Here is a 25,810-nt window from a genome sequence, read left to right as displayed (position 1 = left end):
TCAATCCTTAGTACTATGCATTTTGCACAAAATCAGGGGAATGTTAAAGGAACCATGGCAACGCCGGCGAACGATGACGAACGAGCTGCACCTGATGCTTAATGTATGCATGTGTATATTATATTATAATATATATATACCTGTAGCTGGCTATAAAATAACTTATTCTGTAGTAATTTTGAGTTACGATAATTACTATGTTAATTTACGAGATTATATTAACTCTTTACTAAGTGATTTACTATAACATTATAGTAAATATCTCCATGTGTTATAGTAACCCAACTATCGTAAATATATATTGACATTATCATAAATTAGTATATAAAATTATCATATATATTATTGCGGCGCGTAAGAGCACGAGGTGCGCACAACACAACGCGTGGGCATCCTTATGAGAAATTAAAGTGCGTGCGTACCGTACGTGGTGGGAGAGAGACGTTACGTACGCACGCCAGAACAAAGAAATGAAAAGAAAAGAGCCTGGACTGGATTACTGGAACAACCACGGCGTGTTCTTCTTCCCAAACTAAAGAAAGAAAGAAAATGGGGAGAATTATTTATTTGGCACTGAAATAAATCAGTGTTTTGTATTTGGCACTCGAAAATTTGAACTTTCTTATCTGGCATCAAGTTGAAATTTCCTTTTGTAAATGGCACTGCCGTCCATTTAGGACATTAACGGTGTCAAGTGACCAGTAAAAAGACATAAATACCCTTGTTTTGCAGCAGAAATCCACGGTGCCAAATAGGAAAGTTCAAGTATTTTTGTATGGACGATATTGCCAGAGCTCTTGCGTAGCCCCGTGCCATCGCCCTGACGACCCGACGCATAGACCACGTACCAACGTCCCCGCATCGCCGCCCTACCGACTGAAGGAGGCAAGACGATGGCGTGTCACTGTCGTGGCCCCGCACGCGAGGTCCGCTCGTGTTGCTTCGCCACTCGCCAGTCGTCGCTGGACCTGTGCGCCGCTTGCCGCCATCCCCGGGCGCCAGCTCGTAGCTCGCTTTGCCGCGTGTTCGGTGCTGACCTGCGCGCGTCGCAGCTCGCCGCTTGTCGCGGCCTCGGGGATGGCGGCGGCTGCATGGGCGGCGTGGCTGGTCGCCGGCTGGCACGCGCCCTGGTACACCACGTACAAGGCTCACTACAGGAAAGCCGAGTGCATGAGGGTGGAGATGGAGGAGCTCCTCTACGCCTACGGCGTCGACGTCGTCTTCACCGGCAGGTACAGCGGCAGGCATACCCAGAGCGCTCTCCTCTCGGCTGCCGCCGCCGCCGACGTCCCGTCCTTGCTCCGGCCGGCAGCCGATCTCCGGGCAGACCAGGCTAGTTGAAGGAGGCGTAGCTGCAGTACGAACGCGATCAGCGTGGGCACCCTCAGCATCGCCTGCTTCAGCTCGTACGGCACTTTCCTCTGCAACGGAGCGTACTCGGTTCCCCTGCTCACGAACAGAGCCTCGGAACTGATCACGAGTGGCGCAACGTAGCCCATGGCCAGGACGACGAGCATGGTGATGGACGTGGATGCGGACGCCTCGGGGCTCCTCTTGGCGTGGAGGATCTGCAGGGCCGTGAAGATGCACGACAACGTCGTGGAGACCACCAGCATGACGCTCTCCAGGTCCATCCGCGAGATCGACGCGGACACCTGCTCGGCGTACATCCCGAACAGAGCAATGTCCATCTTGCTGAAGAAGAGAGGGTCTGTCTTGGCTCTGAGGCTGCTGATCACTCCCCTTCCGTGGCCCTGCACCTTTGCATCGAGCGAGGCGAAGTGAACGGTGATCAAGATCTGGCCACTGCCTGGACCCGGCGTCGACGCCGGACCCCTTCATAGGCGGCCGCCTCTGCGCGACCAACTTCACGACGGGCCCCGCCGCGGGGCGCTTCTGCTGGGACCGCCAGCCGCCCAGACGGACTACAGCGCGTACAGGGAGAGCAGCTTCGGGCACGGCGTGCTGGAGGTGAAGAACGACACGCACGCGCTCTGGCGGTGGCACCGCAACCAGGACCTCAACGCCGACGTCGCCGCCGACGAGGTCTACATCGTCAGTGTCAGTTAAGAAAGGAAATTTTAACTAACAGAGGGGTACATTGGAGAAAGGGAGAAAAAACTGACAGTCAACTAACAGATAAGCAATGAAAATAGACGGCAGTGCCAGTTAAGAAAGGAAATTTTAACTTCGTGCCAAATAGAAAAGTTTAAATTTTTTAGTGTCAAATACGAAACACTGATTTATTTCGATGCCAAATAAATAATTCTCTCAAGAAAATGTGTCTTTCCACGTCAAGCAACGCTAGGGGCAGATATTAGTACTAGTCTAGTGGTAGAGTAGCATCGGAGCTGCGGTGCATCTATTCTCAGGAACGCGTTTTTTTTTTTTTTTTTGGAAGCAAGGAACGCGTTATTTGACATCACTGGCCGTGTTTTTGTGGGCAAAGCCCAAGAAAGATCCGGTGCACCAACCATGATCCACAACATATACGAGCAATACCAGCCCAGCAAGCCTTCCAGCCGTCAAGCCGAGAGTCGAGCCGTGTTAGCTCGAGGCCCATTATCCTCGCCGGCTCGCCGCCGCTTGCTTTGTTTCCCCTTGGTGCTACGCAACCACCGCTCAGTTCAGTTGACTGCACGTCTGCTCATCCGATCTGATAGAGTCAACGCCTCCTGCTTGCCAAGGTTCCTTCCAACACAACACCCAGCTGGACTGGGCTGGAGCTCAAATCGCAACCAGCCAACAGGAATCGCAGAGGATGACAAATAACTGACAATGAATCGATCGTCTCAAATCTCCACAAATTTCTACACATCCAATTTCTCCACTCCTACAAATACTCTTCCAAGCACACACAAGAACAATCTCTAGCTCTTGCCAACAACAAGAAGAAGAAGAAATCTTGTCCTGAAGAATTAATTTTACAGGAAGTTCGGAAAGGAAGCAAGAAACTAGAAAGGCAGACACCAAGCAGAAATGGAGGTAGCCAGGCCACCAAGCAGAAATGGCTAGCTAGCTAGCACCCAGACTTCTTGGCCCGGAGGATGGTGCACTTGGTCCGCTGGAACGCGGTGGCGGCGACGTCAGGGTCGACGAGCTGGAGCTGGAGCGGGCACACAACGACGAGCGGGCACTTGGCAGAGCGGCCCTTGTACTGGAGCACCGTGTCGAGCCGCATCTCCACGCCGAACTTCCCCGTGTCGTTCTCCGCCCGGAACTCGCCCACCCCGGGCTTGCTCAGCTTGATGGGCTTGTCCGCGCCGCCGACCGTCACGCGCACCGTGGCCGTCTTCCGCGGCTTGTGCTCGAACGCGGGCACGGACGCGGAGTCGTCGAAGCGGGTGCCGTTGAAGGAGAAGGTCACGGCGAGCGCGCCGTACTCGATGGCGCGGTACATGTTGGGGTTCCGGAGCGACACCGTGGCCGTCACGTTGTAGGAGACGGTGGAGTTGGACGCCGGGTCCGCGGGGGTCAGAGCGAACCGCTGCAGCACGGCGTCGTCGGCGGTGGCCTTGGGCGGGCGCACCACGCCGAAGGCGAGCACGAGGACGATGATGACGCCGCACACGACGAGGACGACGACGGTCCAGATGGCGATCTGCGTCCAGCTGCAGTCGGAGCAGCAGCCTTCGTCGTTCTTGCCGCTGCACCAGCCCTCATAGAACGCCATGGTCGGGTGGACGCGGATCTTGCGGGGCTGGCTCTCAGAGACTGAGAGAGTTGGGGGGAGAAGGCTTCTTCCAGCTAAAAGAACTCTCTCTGTTGCGACAATCAATCGCCCCGCTCCTCACCGATTGTTATTGTTAAATAAAGAAAGAATAAAGGAGGGAGGGCCAGGGGACGACGAAGACCTGGACGCGCGAGGTCATCGCTGGACGCGGAGGAAGGAGGTCACCGGCCGCCGGACGCCGGTTGGTGGTGCACTTTACTAGAGGGCCACGCCAGCGCCCGTGACTGAAGTGCAATCACTAAAGAATTGAGAATGATAGTTAATTTTTACCTTCAATCCATCCAACATCATCATGTTCGTTTGGGCTGGTTTGGCTTATAAGCCATGACTGTTGGCTGGTTTGGTGTGAGAGAAAAATATTGTTCGTTGGCTGATAAGTCAAATACGACCAAGCGAACAGGCTGTATACATATAGGTATGGTATCCACGCAATCACTAAAGACTATACAACATTCAGAATTGAATGAAACAATAAGAACAAGACATTAAGCAACACAATTTCTTAAATGATAGTTCAAGGTCATCGCTGGACGCGGAGGAAGGAGGTCATGCTGCTGTTCACCGGCCGCCGGCCGCCGGTTGGTGGTGCACTTTACTAGAGGGCCGCGCCAGCGCCCGTGCCAGATAGGCTCGGGCGGCTGTGTGGCCTGTGAGCGGACCACCCGAGGGCTTTATAAAAAAAAGGGGGGGGGGGGGGGGGGGGGGGGGTAGTTGAAGAAGTTGTAAATTCCATATGGGCGGAGATTGTGAATAAAACACTTAAGCCCAATTACCCAACCCTTGTTTAGCTGCACCCTAATCTACCTCATTGATAAACCAGTTAATTTTTACCTTCAATCCATCCAATATACATATAGATTGGAGTGGACTGAAGTGCAATCACTAAAGAATTGAGAATGATAGTTAGTTTTTACCTTCAATCCATCCAACATCGTCCTATTCGTTTGGGCTGGTTTGCTGGTTTGGTGTGAGAGAAAAATACTGTTCGTTGACTGATAAGCCACGGCTTATAAACCAAATACGACCAAGCGAACAGGCTGTATACATATAGGTATGGTATCCACGCAATCACTAAAGACTATACAACATTCAGAATTGAATGAAACAATAAGAACAAGACATTAAGCAATACAATTTCTTAAATGATAGTTCAAGGTAATCATGTCACTGAAGAATCAGATTATCCAGTGATTACTGTTTTGGAGCACATTGATTGCAAAATGTGGAATCCATTATTATTGATTCAAGTGTAGAAACATCTATCAGGTTTTTTATATGAATATTGGCTGACTCTGAGCCATAATACATCTCAATATATTATCAAATAATAAATGGCCACATCTATCAGCTAAAAAGGTTAGCAAATATAAAATCTGCTGTACTGAAACAAGTGCAAAAGGATGGCTGCTTGTACTTTCTTCAACAGCCACATCTATTCTTACCTAGAATGAAGGATCTATTGCTGAATCTTCAAGACAGGAAAGGCAATAACATCCCTTATGCTAGAAGAGTTTGTCAAAAGCATTACTAACCGGTCGATACCAAGGCCCTGAGGTAAGTTCTACAAAAATTAGTCACAGAAGACATAGGTTCTCAATAAATAATTAGCAGTTCCAAGAACATTAGCAAATTAGCAGTCGTGAAAATAAACAATTTAATCAGTCATACCATTCCTGACGCTGGTGGCATTCCGTATTCTAATGAAGTCAAGAAGTCTTCATCTAAAGAAACTTCATAGGAATAATCATCATCTCCTTCACCTTCAGTAGATTTGACCTCCTTAGCCATTGCAGCACGATTAGCATTGTGCTGTTTTATTTGATTTTCAAAACGGTTCCTCTGCAATAAAGATAAAATGCACATATGAAATTAAAATGGCCAAGAAGCATGTATGTGATTTCCATCTATCTTAATGATCACCTAAATAACATATTCCAGGTGCTCTGGGGGAATTTTGAGCTATAATATGGTGCTACATCACAGACAGACTGTTGGAAGTTAACCAACCACCTTGGTTTGCCTTTGTTTTCATTTCAAGTACAGCCCACATTAGATGCCAGTGGAACAAAGAGAATTTTGAAGAAACAGAAAATGTTCGTAATGGTAGACCATTCTATACCACACATCCACAATGTAATTTTACAGATTGGCAACTGAAATAGTGTCAAATGCGTAAAATTCCAAATACTCAATATTTGATACTCTTTACAGAACTTCACAAAGAAATGCTACAAATGATGGCACTTAGGGATGCAGTAAGAAGCAGGACATTCTTACCTGATCAATTGGGTCTGTGAGCTCAGAAAACGCATTGCCAATCTCACGGCCACAAATGAAAAGTTCGAATCTCTCAGTAAGGCCAACATGACTACAGCAAGAGGAAAAAATTACTGAGGTGAATACAAAAGGTCATAACATAATGACATGCACCAAGACTCTAACTAAACAATTAAAATAGAAAAACAGTTCATTTGTACTGAAAGGTCCCTAGCATCCAGTAACATATATTACATAATAAACAGTGTAGCATGTGTCAGAAACCAAAACATTTTTATCTTGTGGCCTTTAGCAGAGTTTGCAGAATAAAGACAACGGTTTCTAAATGTTTGTGCACACAATTTTCCATTCATAGAGTTGCTTGTACCAAAAAAAAAAAGGTTGAAATAATGAACTTTTGACTTCAAAGTGTCCTTAATAAAAAATATTTCAACATTGACTGTTGATTCTTTTATGGCATGGTATCATTAACCACAAAAATGTCATAAAATATTGTCACTAAACCTATATCATTTGAATCTCAAAACATGTGGGTGCCATGCAAAATGAAATAGGAGTATTTACCTCCGATGTGGTTTTGCCAATGGTGATATCTCAACTGGGTAGTCAAGGACAAATGTTGGTTGTACAAGAGTAGATTCAACAAAAGTCTCAAAAACCTGGCCATGAGATGTAAAATTGTTAAATGAGGTTCATGAGCTAAAACAACCAAGTTTCAACCAACCAAATGAAACTTAGAACACTAAGACAATTAAACCTTGCAGTTCAAGATTTTAAGTAGATAATACAAAATGACTGGATGTTCAATGCAATAGATCCAAATAGAGCTAAATTCAAGCACCACTTTGCATTGGTTGTCCATAGAACAAAGAGTAGTTATCTCCCTCTCATGAACCAATGGCTAGAATCCTTGTAATTCTTTGTATTGTTTCTTTGCTTTCCTGTTCCCTAATATTGTAGTAGTGGTAATAATAAAAAAAGCGAAAAACAAGGTAAAAAACCAACAATCATGGGCCTTCGAACCCTTGACCCTTTCCCTTAGAAAGGAGATTCCCACCACCAAGTTGTTGCGGTTTCATTTAGAAACAAAACTTATTCTAAATTATTATTGTAGAACCCGGTTGAGCCAATTAGTTCAACTAATCAAAACGTGAACTGAAGGTCTGAAACCTTGAGTGGTTCGTTGTCCAGTCAAATTACCTTATGGCTTACGCCATGTTTATTGGGCTTGAGCATGCTAGGGGTTTTTCTCCCGTTGCAATGCATGGGCATATTTGCTAGTATACAATAAATAGGCGACCATCATACTGTTTCATAAGAAAACAGAGACCAAGGACACAACATTTCATTGATACTCTAATCTGAACAAAGTTCTCAGGACATAGCCACATACATGTTTATAAGCTGGTGAGGTAAACCAAGAAAGCGCAATTCTCAAGTAGTGGTGTACATATTAACTGAATTACACAATCCATAAATCATTAGTAAACTCATTATGCCAAATCAATAGACTTTCCGTAAGATCCATGAACAAATTTTCGGAAACAACATATTCATATTCATAATAAAGTCAATTGTGGCAGACAAATATGTGAGCCACTAGTCCATCCACATAATTAAAAATTCAAAACAACCCATAATTAAACAGACACATTAACTAATAGCATGTTTACTCAGCATAATAGTGGCTCTGGTTTCCGTAAGCAGGAATGGAACAACCCACAAAATAGGAGACAAAAAGCTACAACATTCATTGCCAGATTCCATCAGTGTGGTCTTTGCAGAATATACTTTACTCTATTTTTGGCTGGCTTCTGTTTCTCTAACAAAAACTTCACCTTCTTTTTATAGGCAATCTATTTAATCCCACTTGTTTAAGTGATCAGGAGAAGACTCATTACCGTCAATAAAAAATAAAACAACAATAACAAAATCTTATAGTCCCAGGCAAGTTGGGGTAGGCTAGAGTTGAAAGCCAAAGTGAGCCACCAACAAAAAAAGAGAACGAAAATGAACACCATCAATAATAAAACAAGTGTACAAAATGAAAGCCTCAAGTTACCTCATTGAGAACATGTCCAACAGATGAACAGGCTTGCAATGAAGTACTTTCATTGTTTCCTACTTCGAAACCTGGCAGCCCCCTCACAGCTCTTTTTGCAGATTCAACGTCTCCGAAGCTGTTAAAGTCAATTCCAGTTGCTTCTTTGACAAGAGAATGCATGGTCTCCCTCCTCCATGGTCTTTCAAGCGAGATTTCAGTTCCCTGTTTGATATTAAACAGCACATTGTTAACTAATGGTAGAAAGACAGAAATGTACAGCTCTGCATTGAAGTGTCAATGCAAGTGCATATGTACTACAAGCTCAGGAAGTAATAATTGATAAGTAATTTGTTGAAATGGCACCAAAAAAGGTTACACAGTAATGTAGCAAATTGGGGATATATACATAAGCGACAAATCGCAGCATGATGTTTGCGTGATAAGGCATTGGTGTCCAAACAATTCAAACAGAATAGCATGCAATATATGCTCAAACTGATATTAGAGTAAAGACCATGATTACCTCATAATCAACCTTAAGCTTGCCATGAGTAGCCATAGCACATCGAGTAACAATTTCTTCAGCCATATTCATCATGCTTTCATAGTCTGAATATGCTTCATACATCTAGTTTGCAAAGATAAGTAGAGTCAGACCTTATTTAAAGTATAAAACATTCTGCAATGCAAAAAGGAGGCAGACAAAGGAACGTAGAATATACACTATGCACTTATGCTGGCAAGGATAAAAGTAATCCATTGATATAAGCATATTTGGAGGGGGAAAATAAACTCCTACCTCAATAGTGGTAAATTCAGGATTATGGCGAGTAGAAATGCCTTCATTCCGGAATATTCTTCCAATCTCATAGACCTTCTCAAGCCCTCCAACCTGCACTATATCAATGGTACTCAGGAGTAAGAAAAAAATTGCCGCTGAAAAAAGTTGTAGAAACAAAATAGACCATTGGCACAGTGCATACTGCATAGTCACATTGATACCCTTCAAATGCTTAAGCACAGCTGAATAAAGGCGTGAATAAGTGCTATAGCATGAAATCTTAAAGTCATAAATTCATCCCAAAAGAAAAATATATTGGTATTGGGGACATATTTGACATCTACCAGTGGAGGCGCACAGGATTAATCTGGAAAACAAATTTCAAAGCTTATGCATTAATAGCTGTACTAACATGCTAGATTAAGATCATACTGACGAAATTAAGATATGTTGATTAATAATTGTATGAACATGCTAAATTCAGCAGACTGACATAATTACAATACAGTAGTTTTGGTTATATAAGATTCTGCAGTATGCATGTAGTATACCTGTATTCAGCATAAAGAAAAAGCAATTGATGCTGCCATGAACTGGTTAAAGAATCAACTATGAAGCTATCAAAATAAAAAGAACGAGGAACTGCAATGTAACCTTACCAACATCCTTTTCAAATGTAGCTCTGTTGCAATCCTCAAGTAAAGATCTCTTTGAAGTGAGTTATGGTAGGTAATAAAAGGTCTAGCTTCAGCACCACCTGCTGCTCCCTGTTTTTAACATTTGTACTATGTATAATGTTGTAAATGAAGACAAGGACAACCAGAGAAGACAAACTAGTGATCAATAACAAGCATAGTGACACAAAAAGAACCTAATTCTTTTATAACATATTAGTACTATGCTAGGTTGTATCAGCTATTCAGCTGCATTGGTTCAACTACACTAATAGCATATTAGCATTTTTTAAGAAAGACATGGTTATGGCCAATATGTTTTCTGCTTTTTTTATGCTGAGCTTTACAACCTATGTGCGCCATCAATGATGATGATGAGATCATCCCTTGTTATGCTACACAAACGATTCAACATCTAGAGATGAATTGACAGAGTAGGAATTCAACCTGCAGCACTAGTCATTAAGTTATATTATGTTATTAGAGACTAATTTGTGGCTATTGAGTGATGAGAGATTTCAGATTTGCTATTTTGCTACTTTACGTTGTGCACTAGCACTCTGGTAGCATTATTTATTATGGTATTACATGCTAAGACTTGGCAATATTAAGGTATGATTTGCTTCTGAATTTTAGTATCATTATATATTAAGATGATCGTATGGCGTCGCCTAGGCATCCGCCATAAACGCCTGGGCGTTGTGAAGGGGGTACGGCGCCGCGCGTCGCCGCAGCGCCTCAAAAACAATGGTCCTCGTGCACTTTTAAGCTTAAATGCCTTTCTGCTTTAGTGTAAAGTAGTTTCATGTGTTCTATTTTTCAACAAATGCACATAGGTTTTCATTTAAAATCAGTTTTTTGCCGAATACGTTTGTGTCATTTCATTAAAGGTAAGCAAACAAAGAATAACACCACACCATCAGCATATCATATTTTACATTCAGATTATGAACACAGAAAGTTTATTGGTGGTTTTTTTAGTGCACACATGTGCTGCATTTACAGATTAAAAAAAACATGCAAGTCCTAGCTGGATGTGATTGCCCCTTTTCTTTTTGGTTCCACAATCACTAGAAGCAAAAATATGGCCATATGGACCATCTTAAATTGTCCTGTAAAGGTTTGAATATCACAGAGGCCTTATAATGTAGAGTAAGGTTTGAAAATAATTCAGAAGCATTACCGCAGTATGCAAGGAGGTAAATATTAATGGTCTATCTTCGGAAAGATTTATAAGATGTGTAGTGGATCTTTAAAAAAAGGAAAAAGGAAAGAAAAAACAAGCTGTAATTTCTATCCAATATATATCATATCAATTAGCCCAAAGTATTTACTATAGACATCTTATCAGTTCAATGATGACATATTATATAGCTGACTGATCCTGCTGAATAACAACCTAAAAGGTATGCAAAAAGAATACCTGTAGAACTGGAGTTTCAACTTCAATAAAACCAAATGATTCCATTGTCTTGCGGATCTCAGAAACCACCTGTCAAATGCAAATATCTAAGTTCAAAGTATAAAAGAAGCTACAACAAATTCTGCTAGTGCAGTAACTATTCATTAAGCTAGTTATTTTTGGAGGACCTAAGGACATGCTCTTACAATATGACAACATATGCGTTAATTTCTTTATTCCTACCACACCTCTCTTTAACCCATTAAGAAAAATATGTTCCTGTGCTACATAATATTTAATATGATATAAGAGTTTCCCAAACTAAATTAGTAATTATAGGTGTAGTTACTTGCCCATCAGTTTCAGAATATAGATTTAGCATCACATGTAGTCAATACCTTTGCCCTAGTTCGGAATACATCAGCAACCTTTGGATTTGCAATCATGTCAACATACCTGTCATTAATCAAAGATAGCACACATGGTCAGTGCACTGTGCAGAACAATCTTGCAATCATTTAAACTAGGACTAGAAATGAAGGAATAGCAACAAAGATGCTAAAATAATAATCCTGAAGGAAATGGTACCTTTTAAACCATTAGTCAAGCTGAAAGATACTAGAAATTAAACGCGTTGGTAGTAGGTCCAAAATTTCAGTCTAGCTGTGCAAGGGCAGCAGCGTCCTCGCTTCTCTAATCAGGACAGAGCCATGCACTCCATGCGGACTCATGCTTCCCAATCTCAGTCATGCCAGGTACAGAGAGCATGCTTGCAGGACACTCAGGCACACGCACATGCGAATGGATCAGGAGAACAGGGCCAAAATTTCAGTCAAGCTGCGCAAGGGCAGCAGCATGCACGCCTCCCTAATCGGGACAGAGCCATGCACTCCTTGCAGGCGGGTGAGGCGCCTCATGCTTCCCTATCTCAGATATGCCAGGTACATACAATTTGTATGCAGGGCTCTCAAGCACAAGGCACAAGAAATGATCAAGCAGACTACAGCAACCACCATGATGCTTGCATTGCGGTGGCTCAGAGACAGCAGCATCAAACAAGCATGAGCACAGTGGCAAGCCACATCATGGCAGGGGTGTCATCCGCAGCTGCAAGGACGCAGCAATGCTCCTCTACGACAGAAGTGGCAGCAAGCCACAATGTGATGCAGCAGATGGGCGCAAACAGATGCCCAAGCATGCCTGATCACTCACGCGGAGAAGGTAATAATTTTTCTCTTGCAGGCACTATGAATCAATGGAATCACAGTGACAGTGAAGGGCTGTGTGATCAGCAAGCCCTCTATCCAACAGAAGTACAGGAAAGGCATCATCAAGAGCATGGCCATCAAGCTCTCAGACAGGTGAACCAGACAGATGGCATGCAACAGAGGCAAGGGAGCCTACAGCTACTTGATGAAGGTAACAATTTTCCAACTGCAGGTATAACACTTCAAAGGAGTGTAAATGCAACAGCGGAGCACTGTCAATCGCCTACATTAAGGCTACCATCCCTGCCCCATTTTATTGTGACAGCTGGCATTTTTACCTGGTACAAGGTGTTACACGGATGCATCCATTTTGCCTGATTCTTAAATGCAGGTTCCCAGGAAAGCAGGCTTGGGAGTGTTTTTTCTAGACACTCATTCAAACACGTCATCAGCTATCTACATCAAAGCTACACTCAAAGACTCCACCTCAGTGTTAATGGCTGAAGCTGCTGCTCTGGCACTGGCAGCTCAGATTGCCTTGACACTGGGTATCAATTGTCCGATATTTTTGTCGGACAATCAACAGCTTGTGACCTTCCTCAATGGAAGCGACCACACCCATCCATCACATTGGGACATTAAGCGCTTCACGCAGAGCTTCATCAACCAGTCTTCAAGGAACAATGGGAAAATCTTCAAGATTCATTGAAAACTAAACACAACTGCTCATGTTCTAGCTACTCAGGCTTTTAGCTCATTGAGCTTACCTAGTACTAAAATGCAGATCAGTTGTACCAACACTAGTCATGTTAATAGCTGTCCTACAAGGATAGCCTTGCAATCTGTAATATGTGACTCTTTCACCATCATTGTAGCAAAATGCTGCTAATAAAGTTTGCATTTTATCCACAAAAAAAACGCATTGGTAGTACAAATGTACAATTAATGGTTTGTACATCGAAACCATATATTAAGGTATTAAATGGGTACTGATTTTGAACAGCTGAGATATGACTTAGAAGGTGCAAGAAGCAAGATGAAAGCCAACCTTTGACGATAACGTTTGTCCACATCAGTTAATCCATGATACTTGTCTGGTAGTGGGAGTAAGGATTTTGTGAGAATTTCAAAAAATTTCACATAAACAGATAGCTCCCCTGCAATGAAACCCACCATGTCAAGAATATAGACATTTGGCAAATAACAAATTGACAGTATAGTAAGATATAGCCCGAGACACTCAAGCAGTTCAGGTTTTTTAAACTTTGGAGCAGGCTGTTGTTTAGCTAATTTTCTTATTTATCTGTTTGCATAATGGAAGTAGGTTGCTTAGCTCTGACTTTCGCTATTCAAAATAATTTATAATCAGATAACAAATGGTGAAAAGAATGAGAATCTCAATAGCATACTGATTCTAAGGAAATCACTGTACAAATATTCTTCTGGAAATTGTTATCTCGTGCTTCAAATTTTAACTGAGTACAGACAAGTGAAACTACTGACTGATAGAATAGAAGTTATAATGAACCTTTCTCTGTCTTTTTAATGGATCCACTTGCACCTAATATATCACCAATATCAATAAATGCCTTCAGTTGCTCAAATTGGTCCTCCGTAAGGCTGTCTTTCTCACAATAAAGCTACCCATAGCCAAAAGAAAGAAAGTTCCAGAAACACATAATCAGTTCCAAACAAATTATCATACTTCTGTAGCTCGTAGCTACTAATAACAATAAATGCAACTGCAAACTGCAGATAGCTCAGCTGCTATGTGAGGATGGCTTTACAAGCACAACATTATCAAGCAACATATCCACATCAAATCAAATTCTAAGGAGACTAGGAGAGAACAAAAAAAAGGCGAGTCGGTTGAAAGATCAGACCTGCATGGTCCCCGCATCGTCTCTTACAGTCATAAAAACAAGCTTCCCAAATGCTCTTCGGGCAACAATCCTGCCAGCAACGGACACCGACACGTCCTCGCAGACTTCACCATTCACAAGATGAGCGTACCGTTCCTGAAGCTCCTTGGTCGTGTGAGTCCTGTCCCACTTGTACGCGTACGGCTCATGCCCCTTCGCTCTGAGCTCCTCAACCTTGCACCCAGAAAACCAACGATCCGAAGGCCCGTCAGTAGCAGCACGGACCGAAAATTGGGAGAAAAACAGAATCCAGCACCAAACAATGTAGCACTAAGAACTGACTTTTTTTAGGCGGATGGCGCGGATGGAGTCCCGGTCGGAGGTGGAGGCGGATGAGCATGCGCTACGGCGTCGGCGGTCCTGAGGCTGCGCCGGCGGCGGGTTCGTGGTGGCGGCGGCCGCGGAGCAGCAGCGGATGCGGAGCCCGAGGGGCCTTGAAGCGGCGGCGCGGGAGGCCGCGAAGCCGATGAGATTGGAGGAGGCCCTCCACGCCCGCAGCAGCGCCTCCATTGCTCCAGGCAGGGCTCAACGAATGAGCGGGTTTGTCGGAGGTGCCCGCAGCCCGGCACGTGCTCGCCGCCGCGGCGTCCCGAGCGTGCGACTGACCAGCCGCGCCGGGAGAGGGAGTGAGGGAGCAACGCGACGGACGGGGGCCGGTCGCGGGAGCGAGGATAGGGTCTGGCTGCTGGCTGCTGGCTGCTGAGATGGGCCCGAACGAAACCCACCCACGGCAGCCACGGCCCACGGGGAAGCGTCGGCAGCCCTGGACCAACCCAGCCCTCCCCGCGGCCCATTCAAGCTGGGTTGACTCGTCAGTCGCGGCAGCTGCAACCAGCCGCCAACGGGCAACGGCAGCTGCCGTGCGCGCTGCGGCCGGACCCACATGTCCCCGGGCGGGCCCCACCTGTCGTGCCAACCATGGAAATATCTATCTCTCCTCTGCGCCGCCGCCGGGATTTTAGGGTTCTAGGCCGACTCCACTCCGGGCGGGCGACTGCCTCCTTGCCTCGATTATTCCCCATCTTGTGTCCCTATAATAGGTCGCCTTTCTTCCCTTCCCTTCGCTAAAAATAACGAGGCAGAGGCAACTTCGATTCGACGTGCGCTTCCTCTTCCTCGCTCGCTCCCAGTCGCAGGTAACTAGTACGTCCTCCCTCCCTCACCTACGTATCTCTTTCCGGGTACGTAGATCTCTCTTTGGTCGATCTGCTTTCGGTTTGTCTGTTCTTCGTAAGATTCACATCTGTGATGCGGCTCTAGTAAGATTTGGTCGGGATTTGCTAAGTTTGACCAGCGTATGCATCGACCCCCGATCTGGATTCTGGAGCGTGATTATCTCTCCTTTTGTTGTTTTGTAAACAAACAATCTCCATGTGTTGCATCGTTAAGTTACACGCACACATGGATTCCTTTTGTATTTGTATCTACCAATCGATAAGCTGCACGCACACATGATTGAAGTTCAACCTTGCTGTGTTGTCGTTAGGTACGCTTCCTGAGCACATTATGTACTGATTTCTGCAAATTATTAGTAAAGGTTATAAACTGTAAAGTCAATTTTCGTGAGCCTGCTTTTATTCTTCTGCTAACATGCCCGAGCATATATTTCATTAAGAGGAAGTTCTCCTGCTTATAAAATACGCTTTGTGAGCTTTGTTTCTTGTGGAAAAAAAAGCGGTGGAAACCTTTTCTTCTAAAATAAATATCACAAGTGAAAGCTTTTGTTGGTTGATTTTTTTCTCTTTTGCCTTAGTATAATCAGTAAGGATGACTTAAAAAATTTACTGTACAGGGTACCTGTAACCTTCACAGAATCTGCAGTGATCTCTCTTGGTAGCTCTAGCTTCCTACTTATATGTGTACATATTTGTTTATCTGTTCTAGTAATGGCTGATGTTGATGAGTACCGTTGCTTCATCGGGAATCTGTCCTGGTCGACAACTGATGAAAGCCTCAAGGATGCATTCCGCAAATTCGGCAACCTCACTGAGGCAAAGGTGACGTGAATAACCTCTCGTCTTTAGTTTTGCCTGAGTAATCCTTTTTACAAGCATGATAATTCCGAAGGTTGTGTTGGTAACTGTTGCTTAGGATAGTTTTTTTTTTTTCTCTTTTAACTAGTCAATAATTTTCTTTTGAACTGCGGTAAACATTGGTATACTAGTTTGTCTCTAAAGAATCTTAAATCTAACTGATTTGCGCAAACACATCTTTTTCTCTCGGACTATATCCAAAAAAATTTCGCCATATAGTTATGTACGCTGTTTTTGTTCCTACAAAAGCTCTAGGAAATATTTTTGCCTCTGAATGGTCAAATAATTTTTAACTCATGTAAAGCGTACATCCATTGTGTGTACAATGTTGCTTTGTGCTTTATTTGTTATCTAGCATGGTCTCTTATTTATAGTTTATTTAATTTTGTTTTGCTGGTAATATGCAGGTGGTTCTTGACAAATTTTCTGGCCGTTCTCGTGGTTTCGGCTTTGTAACTTTTGATGAGAAGCAAGCCATGGAGGATGCTATTGAGGGAATGAATGGACTGGACTTGGACGGGAGGAACATCACTGTTGATAAAGCTCAGCCACAAGGACCTGGTAGAGACCGTAATGGTGACCGTGATTATGACCGTGAGCGTGGATCTCGTTATGATCGTGGTCGTGACTATGGTGGTGGGCGTGCACCGCGAGGTGGTGGTGGTGGTGGTGGTGGGGACTGCTTCAAGTGTGGGAAACCTGGTCATTTTGCTAGAGAGTGCCCATCTGGGGATGGTGGGAGAGGGGACAGATATGGTGGCAGAGATGACAGGTATGGTGGTGGTGGTGGCGGTGGCGGGCGTTATGGATCTGACCGTGGTGGTGACCGATACTCTGGCCGTAGCCGAGATGGTGGCAGCTATGGGGGCGACCGCTACAGCCGTGACCGATCAGGTCCTTACTGATGGCCTAGTTCTTGAGAAGTATGTGCCATCCAGGTATGAAAGCCTATCTACTATTATAAGGCTTGTTATTGTGTCTGGAACTTTGTTATCCTGTAGTTGGAGTCGCCATGTACCGTGAGATATCAGTTGTTTTGTTATAGACCATATTACTGACCGGTTTATTATCGTTTCCTGCTTGCCAGGCATATGACTTGGTCATAGTGCTTGGCGTTTGGATCCTGCATGTTTGCTTGATATGCTATTTGGCTATTAAAAGATGGATTTTGTCGCTGTGTCGATGATCCTGGTCCTAATTAAGCTTATGTGGATATGCCTGTGATATGGGGGATTGGATGGCAAGTTAGTGTCCGCATTTGTGTTCTTTTCGGGGAAGCAAGGGGTTGACTATAATCTGCTTGAACACACCTACAACTACAAGAAAAATCTATGTTCTTGTCACCTCTTCTGAAAGCAAGTGACGAATCATCCATTAGGGAAAATTAACTGGTAATGTTTTCAATCTTGCATCTTCAGTATTGTCTTACAACGTCATTCTCAAATGACTTTTGTTTTGGCAGGCTTCTTTTTGGTTATTTGTTCTTGTTCTGGATTGGTTGCTACCGTCGTTCTGGATTGGTTACTTACGTCCTAAGATCATTTCAGTCGTCTCATTTTAGTCATGCCAGTTGATATCCATGAGTGCAAAGAGATTATTCTTTGGTTCCATTCTATGTGCCTTTAGCATTGGAGGACCACTGTTACACTCACCATTGGGTGTCTTGACAAACTGGTTATGGTTGCTTCGCCATGCTGGGGTGTTCCTTGAGTTGCCCCCTGTTCCTGTTCCTGTTCCTGTTCCTTGTGAGACCAGAGATTATGCTTAATCAGCCTGAGTGGATGTGATGCTATCTGGTTGCTGTTCCTTTGACACTGCACCACTGGCCTATTGCAGCTTATAACGCTGGTTCCAGAGTAGTTACCGGTTCCCTTTTGAGAGGAGTTACGGGGATGTTATGATTCATCAGCAGCATACTAATTGTCCTTTGGCATCTACATGTGTCTTGTCTTTGATTTAGAATAGCCTTTTCTTAGTTTTTATGTGTTGCAATTAGAGCCATTTCCTTTCAGACTATTGAGTCTACTGGCGCCTGAGCTGTCATCAACAACAGTAGCATCATTTTACCATGATCCAGTGGATACAGCTTGCTTGTGTTCTCAGTGTTGTCTGTTTTGTGCATATGCAAAACATTCGTAGTGATTGATTTGAGACATTTTTTGGCTTCAAAATCTTAATGGTGCTGGATCTGGCAAAACATTAAGTCATTTGCAGCAGCAGCAGCAGCGTAGACAGACAGACAGACATACAATCGGCATCATATGTACCGTTGATGCTGTGGTAGCAACGTGCATCTTTTTATCTATTTATATACTATAATATATATCTGTAATCCTGTTGGTTCGTCTTGCACTGCACATTCGTTTCTCGGATCTATCTTAGAGTGCGGTTGCGACGATGGGGTACTTGTTCTTGGGCATCCGCACCAGCGTCGGCTGCACCGTGTCGTCGTTCTCCAGCGGTTTCCAGCTGCAACCAAATCGAAGCCAAGCGAGCTCAGCTGCTGCTGACGGATGGATGGATGGATGGGAAAGCAGTGGCCAGCCGTGGCTGCTCCTTGCTGGTGCAGCTTACAGCCTACCTGTATCGGCAGACGAGGTGGTGGACGAAGACGCAGATCTCCAGCTTTGCCAGGCTCATCCCGGGGCACATCCGTGGCCCGCTCCCGAACCCCAGGAAACTGTAAGGCTTGAACGTTTCCTGCGTGAAAGAACATGGCATCAACACACTCTGTCGGTCAGCTCGCTTCCGGCGACAGGTGTAGAGCTCGCCGGAAACTTACGTCGAATCTGTTGGGGTTGAAGCGCTCGGGGTCGGCGAAGATGGACGGGTCGTGGTGGATGGACACCACGTCCAGGTTCACCGACGTGCCCTTCTTGATCTCGTAACCTGCGTGTCATAGATTCTACTGCATCAGTCCATGCTGCTCTATCCAGTGTCGTAGGCAGGTTGATGTCACTGCCACTGACCGTCGATGCTGAAGTCCTGCGCGGCTTTCCTGGAGAACCATGGCAGGATGGTTGCTCTCCTCAGGGTCTCGTTCATCACCTGCAGCAGTTCAGTTGCCTAGTGATGAGGCCTATCTGTTTATGAGAGACAAGGACTAACGAAGACGCATCGAAACGGCATGGCGCTGCTAGGTTTGAGACGATAATTGTCTCACCTTGTTTGTGTAAGGCATGTTGTTGACATCAGACCACCTGAGACGCGACGAGCCGTTGAGCCTCTCCTTGATCTCCAGGTGCTCCTCCTGCAACCACACCACGAAACTCAGTGACAAGAAGCCTGACGGACGAACGGCTGAACTCACGAGCAGGAACAGAGGCTCTCCGGCTCACCCGTAGCTTTTCCAGGACGTCGGGGTTCTCCCCGAGGAACTTGACGAGCCACGTGAGGCCCGCCGTGGTGGTGTCGTGGCCGGCGACCAGCAGGGTGAGGATGTTGTCCTTGAGCTGCGCGTCCGTCAGCTTGTCTGCCTCGTCGCCGGCGTGCTTCCGCAGCAGCGTCTGCAGGAAGTCGCTCGGGGCCTCGCCGCCCTCCCTCCGCCGCCTCGCGATCACCGAGTCCAGCATCGCGTACATCCGGTTCCTGGCCTTGAGGCCCCGGTGGAAGGCCGTGCCGGGGACCTTGAGCGGTAGCGACGCGAACGACGACGAGATCACCTTGAAGTTTGCCCGGAACTTCTCCTGCTCCTCCCCCTCCGGCTCCAAGCTCACCAGCATGTTGGCGATCACCTTCAGCGTGAACTGCACGGCGAGATCCATCGAACAAACAAATTCCAGTCAAAATCTGAAGAGCACGACCACGACCACGACCACGGCGGCGGCGGCTTGAACAAGTGGAGGAGATGCTTACCGACGAGGCCTCCTCCAGCACGAGCACCCTGCTGCGTCCGTGCCACGTGTCCAGCGTCTGCACGGCGAGGTCGTTGATGAACCCCAGATACTTCTTGAGCGCGTCGACGGAGAGCGGCTCGCCGATGAGCCGGCGCAGCTTCTTGTGCTCGTCGCCGTTGGTGGTGAGCAGGCTGGTGGGGCCCAGCACCTGCTTGCCCGTGTAGAAGAGGTTGAGGCTCACGACGCCGTCCTTGCCGGAGAGCAGGATCTTGGCGGCGTCCCTCCCCGTCATGAACACCGTGATCCGCCCCAGCACGTACGTCTTGAACACCTTGCCGAACCGCCGCTGCCGGTCGCGCATGAAGCTCAGGATCCCCGCGGGGCTCGAGAAGTCGGAGATGAAGGAGAACGTCTCGCCGATCACCGGCCACCCCATCGTGCCCGGGATGTCCCTCATCTCCTTGGAGGAGCTCCGTGACCGAAGCCACAGGAGGCCCGCGAGTGCCAGGGCGACGGCGACAAGCACGGGAGCTCCAAAGACGGCCATTGCAGATTGGCAGATACTGACGGTGTCTTCACAGACCTGCACTGCAATGCAATGCATACCGTCAGTGTCAGTTGTCAGGTGCTCATATATATATGTGCTTCGCGACGATGCATCGACATCTCTGATTCCTCGGGATCATCTTTATCTTTGTTATTATCTTTTCTTGACATCGTTGCATGCGAGGGGAACCATTTGGAGGTTCTTTGGTATCCCTTCTGTCCTGTTTTGTCATCGTTAAAAACTTGTTCCAATCTGCTTGTTTTTTGCCTATGTACTTGTCGTGGACACAGGTACTCCGATGCCTAGATGTACTTTGGATCAAAGACTGCGTCATTGCTGCCGATGGCTCTAAAAATTTGTTATACCTCCGTCCCCTAAAGAATACAATTCTAGCACAGTGTCACATTTTAGTATCTTAAGTTTGACTAATTATAGATAAAAAATATTTATGTTTATGATACCAAATAAATACCATCAGATTAATTACGAAATGTATTTTCATAATAAATTAATTTAAAGACATAACTGTGAATATTATTCACTAAAAACTTGGTCAAACGTAAATCACTTTTCGTGGTACATAACCCATAATTGTATTCTTTTCGGAATAGAGGTGGTACTTGTTTTGCAAGTTGATGAAAGGTAGAGAGCACTGCCATTTGCAGTGACGCAACGCAATACGCAAGCTTTGTTTTGTGCGACAGATCCACTGTACAGCAGAGACGCTGAGACCGGCCTTGATAAGGACCTGGTGCTAATTGTTGTCTCTTCTTGAAAAAAAAATTATGAGTACAAGAGAAAGGAGCTTTGGGCACTAAGCTGTTATCCTAGGAATAAACATGTATTATTGTCTGCCTTGTTCACCCGAATATAAGATGTTAAATGCCTGCCATTTGTCTTGCGCAACTGCACTGCTGCAGTGGCAAAGCCTTTGAATTCCAAGGATAGTCCACGGCTTATAGAATTTGGCAACTGGATCTACTCACTCCGTTCCCAAAACAATGTGATTCAAACTATATCAAATTTAACTAAATTTATATATATAATATATTTTAAAACTTACAATACTAAACATTTATGATTAGATTAGTTATGAAATATATTTCCATAGTATAGGGGTGAAAATGGTATGGATATTTGCCGACCGTATTCGAGACCGAATCCGTTTATAGGGGTTCAGATCTGTCCGTATCCGAGTCCGGATATTCAACATCTGATACCGTATCCGTATCTGAATATTCAAATCGCATATTTATGATGTCGATATCCAATAGTGTTCTATCCAGCATGGTTGACACTATCCGTATTCGAATCCGAATCCAAATCCGGACAGAAATATGAAAACAAAAGTAATATTAGTGATATCCGTCTGTATCCGATCCGTTTTCATCCTACACAGTAAACCTGTTTCTAGACATAAATGTGTTGATGCTATTTTAAAAACTTAGTTAAACTTAAGTGAGTTTAACTTATCTCAAACTTAGAATGGTATTCTTTTAAGACAGGGAATTTCATTCACCCACGACAAGGATAGATGTTGCCTGTATATCATAGTATACTTGTCGGTGTTTCGGACCGGGGGGTCCTCAACCGACGAGTAAATTTGTGCTGCGTGCTCCCGAACCGGATGGTGATGCAAAGAGACACAAGGTTTATACTGGTTCAGGCAATCGAGGCCCTACGTCCAGTCTGAGAGATCGATCTTGTATTCCTTGCACCGGAGTGCTCGTAGTAGGGGGTTACAAGCTAGGTGAGAGAGGGAGCTAGCCCCAGGTCTCGGCGGGGGAGGTGCGGGCTGCTTGAGGCGTTGTTCTCAAGCAGCGTGGAAGCGCGTAGTTCTATTGGAGAGTTCCTCTTTCTGCCCCTCCTCCTTTCCTAGAAATGGTACCGGCTACCTCCTTTTATAGCCGCAAGGAGGAAGCCAGAAGTACATGAGAAGGCTACTATTTGCTGACGTATTCTGCTCCCTGGAGCAGCGTGGCGTCGTGGGAGTTCCCGTCGGTGTCTAGTCGGTATGGTCTCCAAGGCCGGCGACATGCTGCGCTCCTGTACATTTGTTGACTTGATGAAGTGCCGAGGCCTGGTGGCTGCTGTAGTCGGTTGTGCCGAGACCCGCTGTGCTGAGGCCGAGACCCGCTGTGCCGGGGCCGGGCCGTCGTGGGGGGCTCGGCGGACGTGGATCCTCAGGCTGCCGAGCCCCTGAAGCAAACTGCCAAGGCTTTGGAGGGAATTATTGGTCCTGGGTACTGATTCCGAGGCCACAGTATCCCAGACGTGGCCCCCCACGCCGCGTTGTTCTCGGAGCAAGAGTTGGCAGCACAGTGAGGCATGGGCATCAACCATGTGCATGGTGGTGGGCATAGTGGCGGGTAACCCCTGCCCAGTCCTGTCTCCTGTCCCGTCGGCCATTCCGCTGTACTGTGCCGAGCATGCGGCTGATGTCAGCGGCAGCAGTTGGCAGAGTTAATGCGACGCGACGTTTTGTCAGAGGGACAGGTGAAGGAAGAGGCAGCGGAGTGCGGCCGAGCCCGCCTCGCGTGAGGTGGAGGGTCGGCGACCCGGCCGAGGCCTACGACGAGAGGGGGTCGGCCGAGGCCTTCGGTGGGGGATCGCCCGAGGCCAGCGGTGAGGGGGCCTCGAGCGATACGGAGAATTGGCCGAGGCCCGCGGTTGTTAGCTGGTTTCGATCTTTACGAAGTCTAAGCAGTCATTTTTTGGTTCTTGCTTAGGGTACCCCTTTTTATGGTATCCGATAGTAGCCCCCGAGCCTCGGGGGGAGTGCGAGCACTCTCCCTGAGGGTTTGTCGAGACTTGGCTTGCAGCTGCTCCCGTCGGGATTGTGTTTCGTACTCAAGGTTTCGGTGGGTGCGCGCGAGCGCACCCGCTGGGTGTAGCCCCCGAGGCCCTGGAGGAGTGATTTCACTTCTTCAGGGGCTTTTTTTTTTCTTTCGAGTGAGGGGTTTTCATTGTGTTTGCCGAGCCCGGGGGTGCGAGTTCGGATCGCTGGGCCTCGACGATGCTGCGGGAAGAGCCCCTTAGCCTCTGCCTGGAGCGAGAAGGCCATCAGGGGTTCCCCCGGCTTTTTGTACGACCCTCGTGCTTCCTTTTCGCTCGGAAGGAGGGGTGGAAGATGCCATGCTACCCTCGGTGGGCGCGAGCGATGGCATTTCCGGTGAGCTGTTATCGGGTAAGTCCAAGTGGAGGCCCATACCCCGTTCGCTGGGGGTCGGCTAGCGGTCCGGAGACGCGCTCCAAGAGTATCGGAGGGTTTCTCTAGTGGGTGCCGAGGCCGTTCGCTGGGCCTCGGTGGCTCGGTGCCTCCCTACGGTGGGATCCCATTCGGAGACCTCCCTGCCGATCTCGGACACGATTTAGGGCGTCCCAAGCATTTCGCTTGCTTGGACCTCGGCCTCGTATAGGCTCGCCCGTAGTTGTCCCTGACTCTGTTGCCTTGGGGCAGCTGTCGAAACCCTTGGGGGCCCAGCCTTCGAACCCCTGGACCGTAACAGGCTTGGGTCGCTTGTCTTTATCTTGGGTGCAGGAAGAGCCCCCGAGCCTCCGCACGGAGCGAGAGGGCGGTCAGGGGTCCTCCTGGCTTTTTTGTTCGTCCCTCGCACGTCCTTTTCGCTCGGACGGGGGGTTGTTTGCCGAGCCCACTCGTGTGCGAGCCTGAGCCGCTGGGTCTCGGCAAAGTTGCAGGAGGAGCCCCCGAGTCTCTCGCACAGAGCGAGAGAGCGGTCAGAGGTCCCCCTAGCTTTTGGTTTGCCCCTTGCGCGTGAGGGTCTGTCTGCCGAGCCCCCCTCGGGTGCGAGCCTAGGTCGCGGGGTCTCGGCGTCTTTTGCAGAAGGAGCTCCCTAGCCTCTACACGAAGCAAGAGGGCCGTCAGGAGTTCTTCTGGCTTTTTGAACGACCCTCGCGCTTCCTTTTCACTCGGAAGGAGGGTTTATTTTGCCGAGCCCCCTCGTGTGCGAGCCCAAGTCGCTGGGCCTCGGCAATGTTTTGCAGGAAGAGTCCCTTAGCCTCTGTGCGGAGTAAGAGGGCCGTCAGGGATTCTCCTGACTTTTTATTCGACCCTCGCGCTTCCTTTTCGCTCGGAAGGAGGGGTGGAATGTGCCACGCTACCCTCGGTGGGCGCGAGCGATGGCATTTCCGGTGAGCTGTTATCGGGTAAGTCCGAGTGGAGGCCCGTACCCCGTTCGCTGGGGGTCGGCTAGCGGTCCGGAGACGCGCTCCAAGAGTACCGGAGGGTTTCTCTAGTGGGTGCCGAGGCCGTTCGCTGGGCCTCGGTGGCTCGGTGCCTCCCTACGGTGGGATCCCATTTGGAGACCTCCCTGCCGATCTCGGACACGACACAGGGCGTCCCAAGCGTTTCGCTTGCTTGGGCCTCGGCCTCGTATAGGCTCGCCCGTAGTCGCCCCTGACTCTGTTGCCCTGGGGCGGCTGTCGAAACCCCTAAGGGCCTAGCCTTCGAACCCCTGGACCGTAGTGGGCTCGGTGCCTAGTTCCTTTGCCTGAAAGGAATCGGGTGGGGGTTGTTTCTCTCCCTACGGCTAACAACGGCAGGCGCGTCTTTTGAGGTAGCTTTTTCGGGGAGGCGAAACGGCGCCTGCTGCTGCTGCGGTTGGACGCGACGTGGTGTCAGCCGACGGGACGTAACCGTACGCGTGATTAATGAGGAGGGAGTGGGCGCGTGGGCGGTAAGACCGGATCTGGATAACCACATCGGATTTTTGGGGGAAACCTCCCCGATTTCGTCGCCCACGATTTCGTCTCGTCCCTGCATAAATACGCAAAGAGCCTCGCCCTCCCCCTCCTTACCTTTTCTGCATTCGCTTTCGCTGGCTCCGTGCCGTTGCTGAGAGCATAGAGCGCCGGGGAGGAGAAGGGCGAGAGCGAGAGACTGAAAGAAAGAGAGAGAGAGAGAGAGAGAGAGATTACTGTCGTAGCAGCGTCCTCCACCGCGCAATGGCTGGTGGTCCCGTCATCCTCCCTACGGATCCCTAGGAGCGGTCTGACATCACCGAGGAGAAGCTGCAGTCGCTCGTGGAGGCCGGTCTTCTTCGCCTGATCACCGACCCCGACGAGCCGGAGTGGATCGCTCCGGGGAACGAGTCGGAGCCGAGGCCGCGTGACGGCTACGTGGTGAGCTTCGTCGTCTTCCACGAGCGAGGCCTCGGGTCGCCGGTGGATCAGTTCATGCGGGCGCTCCCGCACTACTATGGCGTGGAGCTTCACAACTTCAGCCCCAACTCCATCGCGCAGGCGGCCATCTTCATCGCCGTCTGCGAGGGGTACTTGGGGATCACTCCCCACTGGGAGCTGTGGCTCCACTTGTTCCGAGCGACGTTCACCA

At 47.4% G+C, this 25,810-nt stretch overlaps 4 protein-coding genes across 9 annotated transcripts; 1 reads left to right on the top strand and 3 right to left on the bottom strand.

Moving 5' to 3' along the window:
* Window positions 1-2,775: 2,775 nt before the first annotated feature.
* On the bottom strand, window positions 2,776-3,873 carry LOC136503346 (NDR1/HIN1-like protein 10). The gene is made up of 2 exons (XM_066498474.1): window positions 3,855-3,873; window positions 2,776-3,762 (listed from the first exon to the last, which is right to left on the bottom strand). Exon 2 carries the CDS (start codon window positions 3,671-3,673, stop codon window positions 3,020-3,022), a length of 654 nt encoding a protein of 217 aa, XP_066354571.1. The 5' UTR covers window positions 3,674-3,762; window positions 3,855-3,873; the 3' UTR covers window positions 2,776-3,019.
* Window positions 3,847-14,684, bottom strand: LOC136502990 (lysine--tRNA ligase, chloroplastic/mitochondrial-like). 4 transcript variants are annotated; one of them, XM_066498271.1, is made up of 15 exons: window positions 14,324-14,684; window positions 14,003-14,215; window positions 13,648-13,759; window positions 13,168-13,276; window positions 11,310-11,367; window positions 10,933-11,001; window positions 9,495-9,602; window positions 8,854-8,946; window positions 8,578-8,682; window positions 8,073-8,276; window positions 6,575-6,669; window positions 6,011-6,101; window positions 5,402-5,572; window positions 5,176-5,294; window positions 3,847-3,971 (listed from the first exon to the last, which is right to left on the bottom strand). In XM_066498271.1, the coding sequence occupies exons 1-14, from the start codon at window positions 14,549-14,551 to the stop codon at window positions 5,190-5,192; spliced, it is 1,761 nt and encodes a 586-aa protein (XP_066354368.1). In that variant the 5' UTR covers window positions 14,552-14,684; the 3' UTR covers window positions 3,847-3,971; window positions 5,176-5,189. The 4 variants fall into 4 exon arrangements, with proteins under 4 accessions (XP_066354368.1, XP_066354446.1, XP_066354410.1 ...); XM_066498349.1 differs by having other exon boundaries at window positions 5,176-5,282; XM_066498313.1 differs by lacking the exon at window positions 3,847-3,971 and having other exon boundaries at window positions 4,482-5,282.
* Window positions 14,685-14,978: 294 nt separating this feature from the next.
* LOC136503442 (glycine-rich RNA-binding protein RZ1A-like) lies at window positions 14,979-18,028 on the top strand. 3 transcript variants are annotated; one of them, XM_066498614.1, is made up of 4 exons: window positions 14,979-15,177; window positions 15,926-16,038; window positions 16,482-17,012; window positions 17,537-18,028. In XM_066498614.1, the coding sequence occupies exons 2-3, from the start codon at window positions 15,928-15,930 to the stop codon at window positions 16,977-16,979; spliced, it is 609 nt and encodes a 202-aa protein (XP_066354711.1). In that variant the 5' UTR covers window positions 14,979-15,177; window positions 15,926-15,927; the 3' UTR covers window positions 16,980-17,012; window positions 17,537-18,028. The 3 variants fall into 3 exon arrangements, with proteins under 3 accessions (XP_066354711.1, XP_066354676.1, XP_066354640.1); XM_066498579.1 differs by lacking the exon at window positions 17,537-18,028 and adding an exon at window positions 17,162-17,255 and having other exon boundaries at window positions 14,980-15,177; XM_066498543.1 differs by lacking the exon at window positions 17,537-18,028 and having other exon boundaries at window positions 14,982-15,184; window positions 16,482-17,255.
* Window positions 18,029-18,374: 346 nt separating this feature from the next.
* On the bottom strand, window positions 18,375-20,811 carry LOC136503257 (abscisic acid 8'-hydroxylase 3-like). The gene is made up of 7 exons (XM_066498410.1): window positions 19,930-20,811; window positions 19,413-19,820; window positions 19,238-19,324; window positions 19,044-19,122; window positions 18,857-18,963; window positions 18,656-18,774; window positions 18,375-18,543 (listed from the first exon to the last, which is right to left on the bottom strand). Exons 1-7 carry the CDS (start codon window positions 20,512-20,514, stop codon window positions 18,453-18,455), a joined length of 1,476 nt encoding a protein of 491 aa, XP_066354507.1. The 5' UTR covers window positions 20,515-20,811; the 3' UTR covers window positions 18,375-18,452.
* Between the last annotated feature and the right edge of the window lie 4,999 nt (window positions 20,812-25,810).

Source organism: Miscanthus floridulus, chromosome 1 (genome assembly GCF_019320115.1).
Source record: "Miscanthus floridulus cultivar M001 chromosome 1, ASM1932011v1, whole genome shotgun sequence".
Classification (NCBI taxonomy): Eukaryota; Viridiplantae; Streptophyta; class Magnoliopsida; order Poales; family Poaceae; genus Miscanthus; species Miscanthus floridulus.
Note: the sequence above shows the minus strand (reverse complement) of the source record. Positions and strands in the feature narration are given on the sequence as shown.

Coding starts and splice junctions, on each gene's coding strand:
- LOC136502990 (XM_066498271.1), bottom strand. CDS start 14,551: ATGGAGGCGCTGCTGCGGGCGTGGAGGGCCTCCTCCAATCTCATCGGC. Junction 14,216..14,323: donor GCGCCATCCGCCTAAAAAAA/GTCAGTTCTTAG, acceptor TCTGGGTGCAAG/GTTGAGGAGCTCAGAGCGAA. Junction 11,002..11,309: donor TATTCCGAACTAGGGCAAAG/GTATTGACTACA, acceptor TGCATTTGACAG/GTGGTTTCTGAGATCCGCAA.
- LOC136503442 (XM_066498614.1), top strand. CDS start 15,928: ATGGCTGATGTTGATGAGTACCGTTGCTTCATCGGGAATCTGTCCTGG. Junction 16,039..16,481: donor GCAACCTCACTGAGGCAAAG/GTGACGTGAATA, acceptor GGTAATATGCAG/GTGGTTCTTGACAAATTTTC.
- LOC136503346 (XM_066498474.1), bottom strand. CDS start 3,673: ATGGCGTTCTATGAGGGCTGGTGCAGCGGCAAGAACGACGAAGGCTGC.
- LOC136503257 (XM_066498410.1), bottom strand. CDS start 20,514: ATGCATTGCATTGCAGTGCAGGTCTGTGAAGACACCGTCAGTATCTGC. Junction 19,821..19,929: donor TGCTGGAGGAGGCCTCGTCG/GTAAGCATCTCC, acceptor CTCGCCGTGCAG/TTCACGCTGAAGGTGATCGC. Junction 19,325..19,412: donor ACGTCCTGGAAAAGCTACGG/GTGAGCCGGAGA, acceptor GTGTGGTTGCAG/GAGGAGCACCTGGAGATCAA.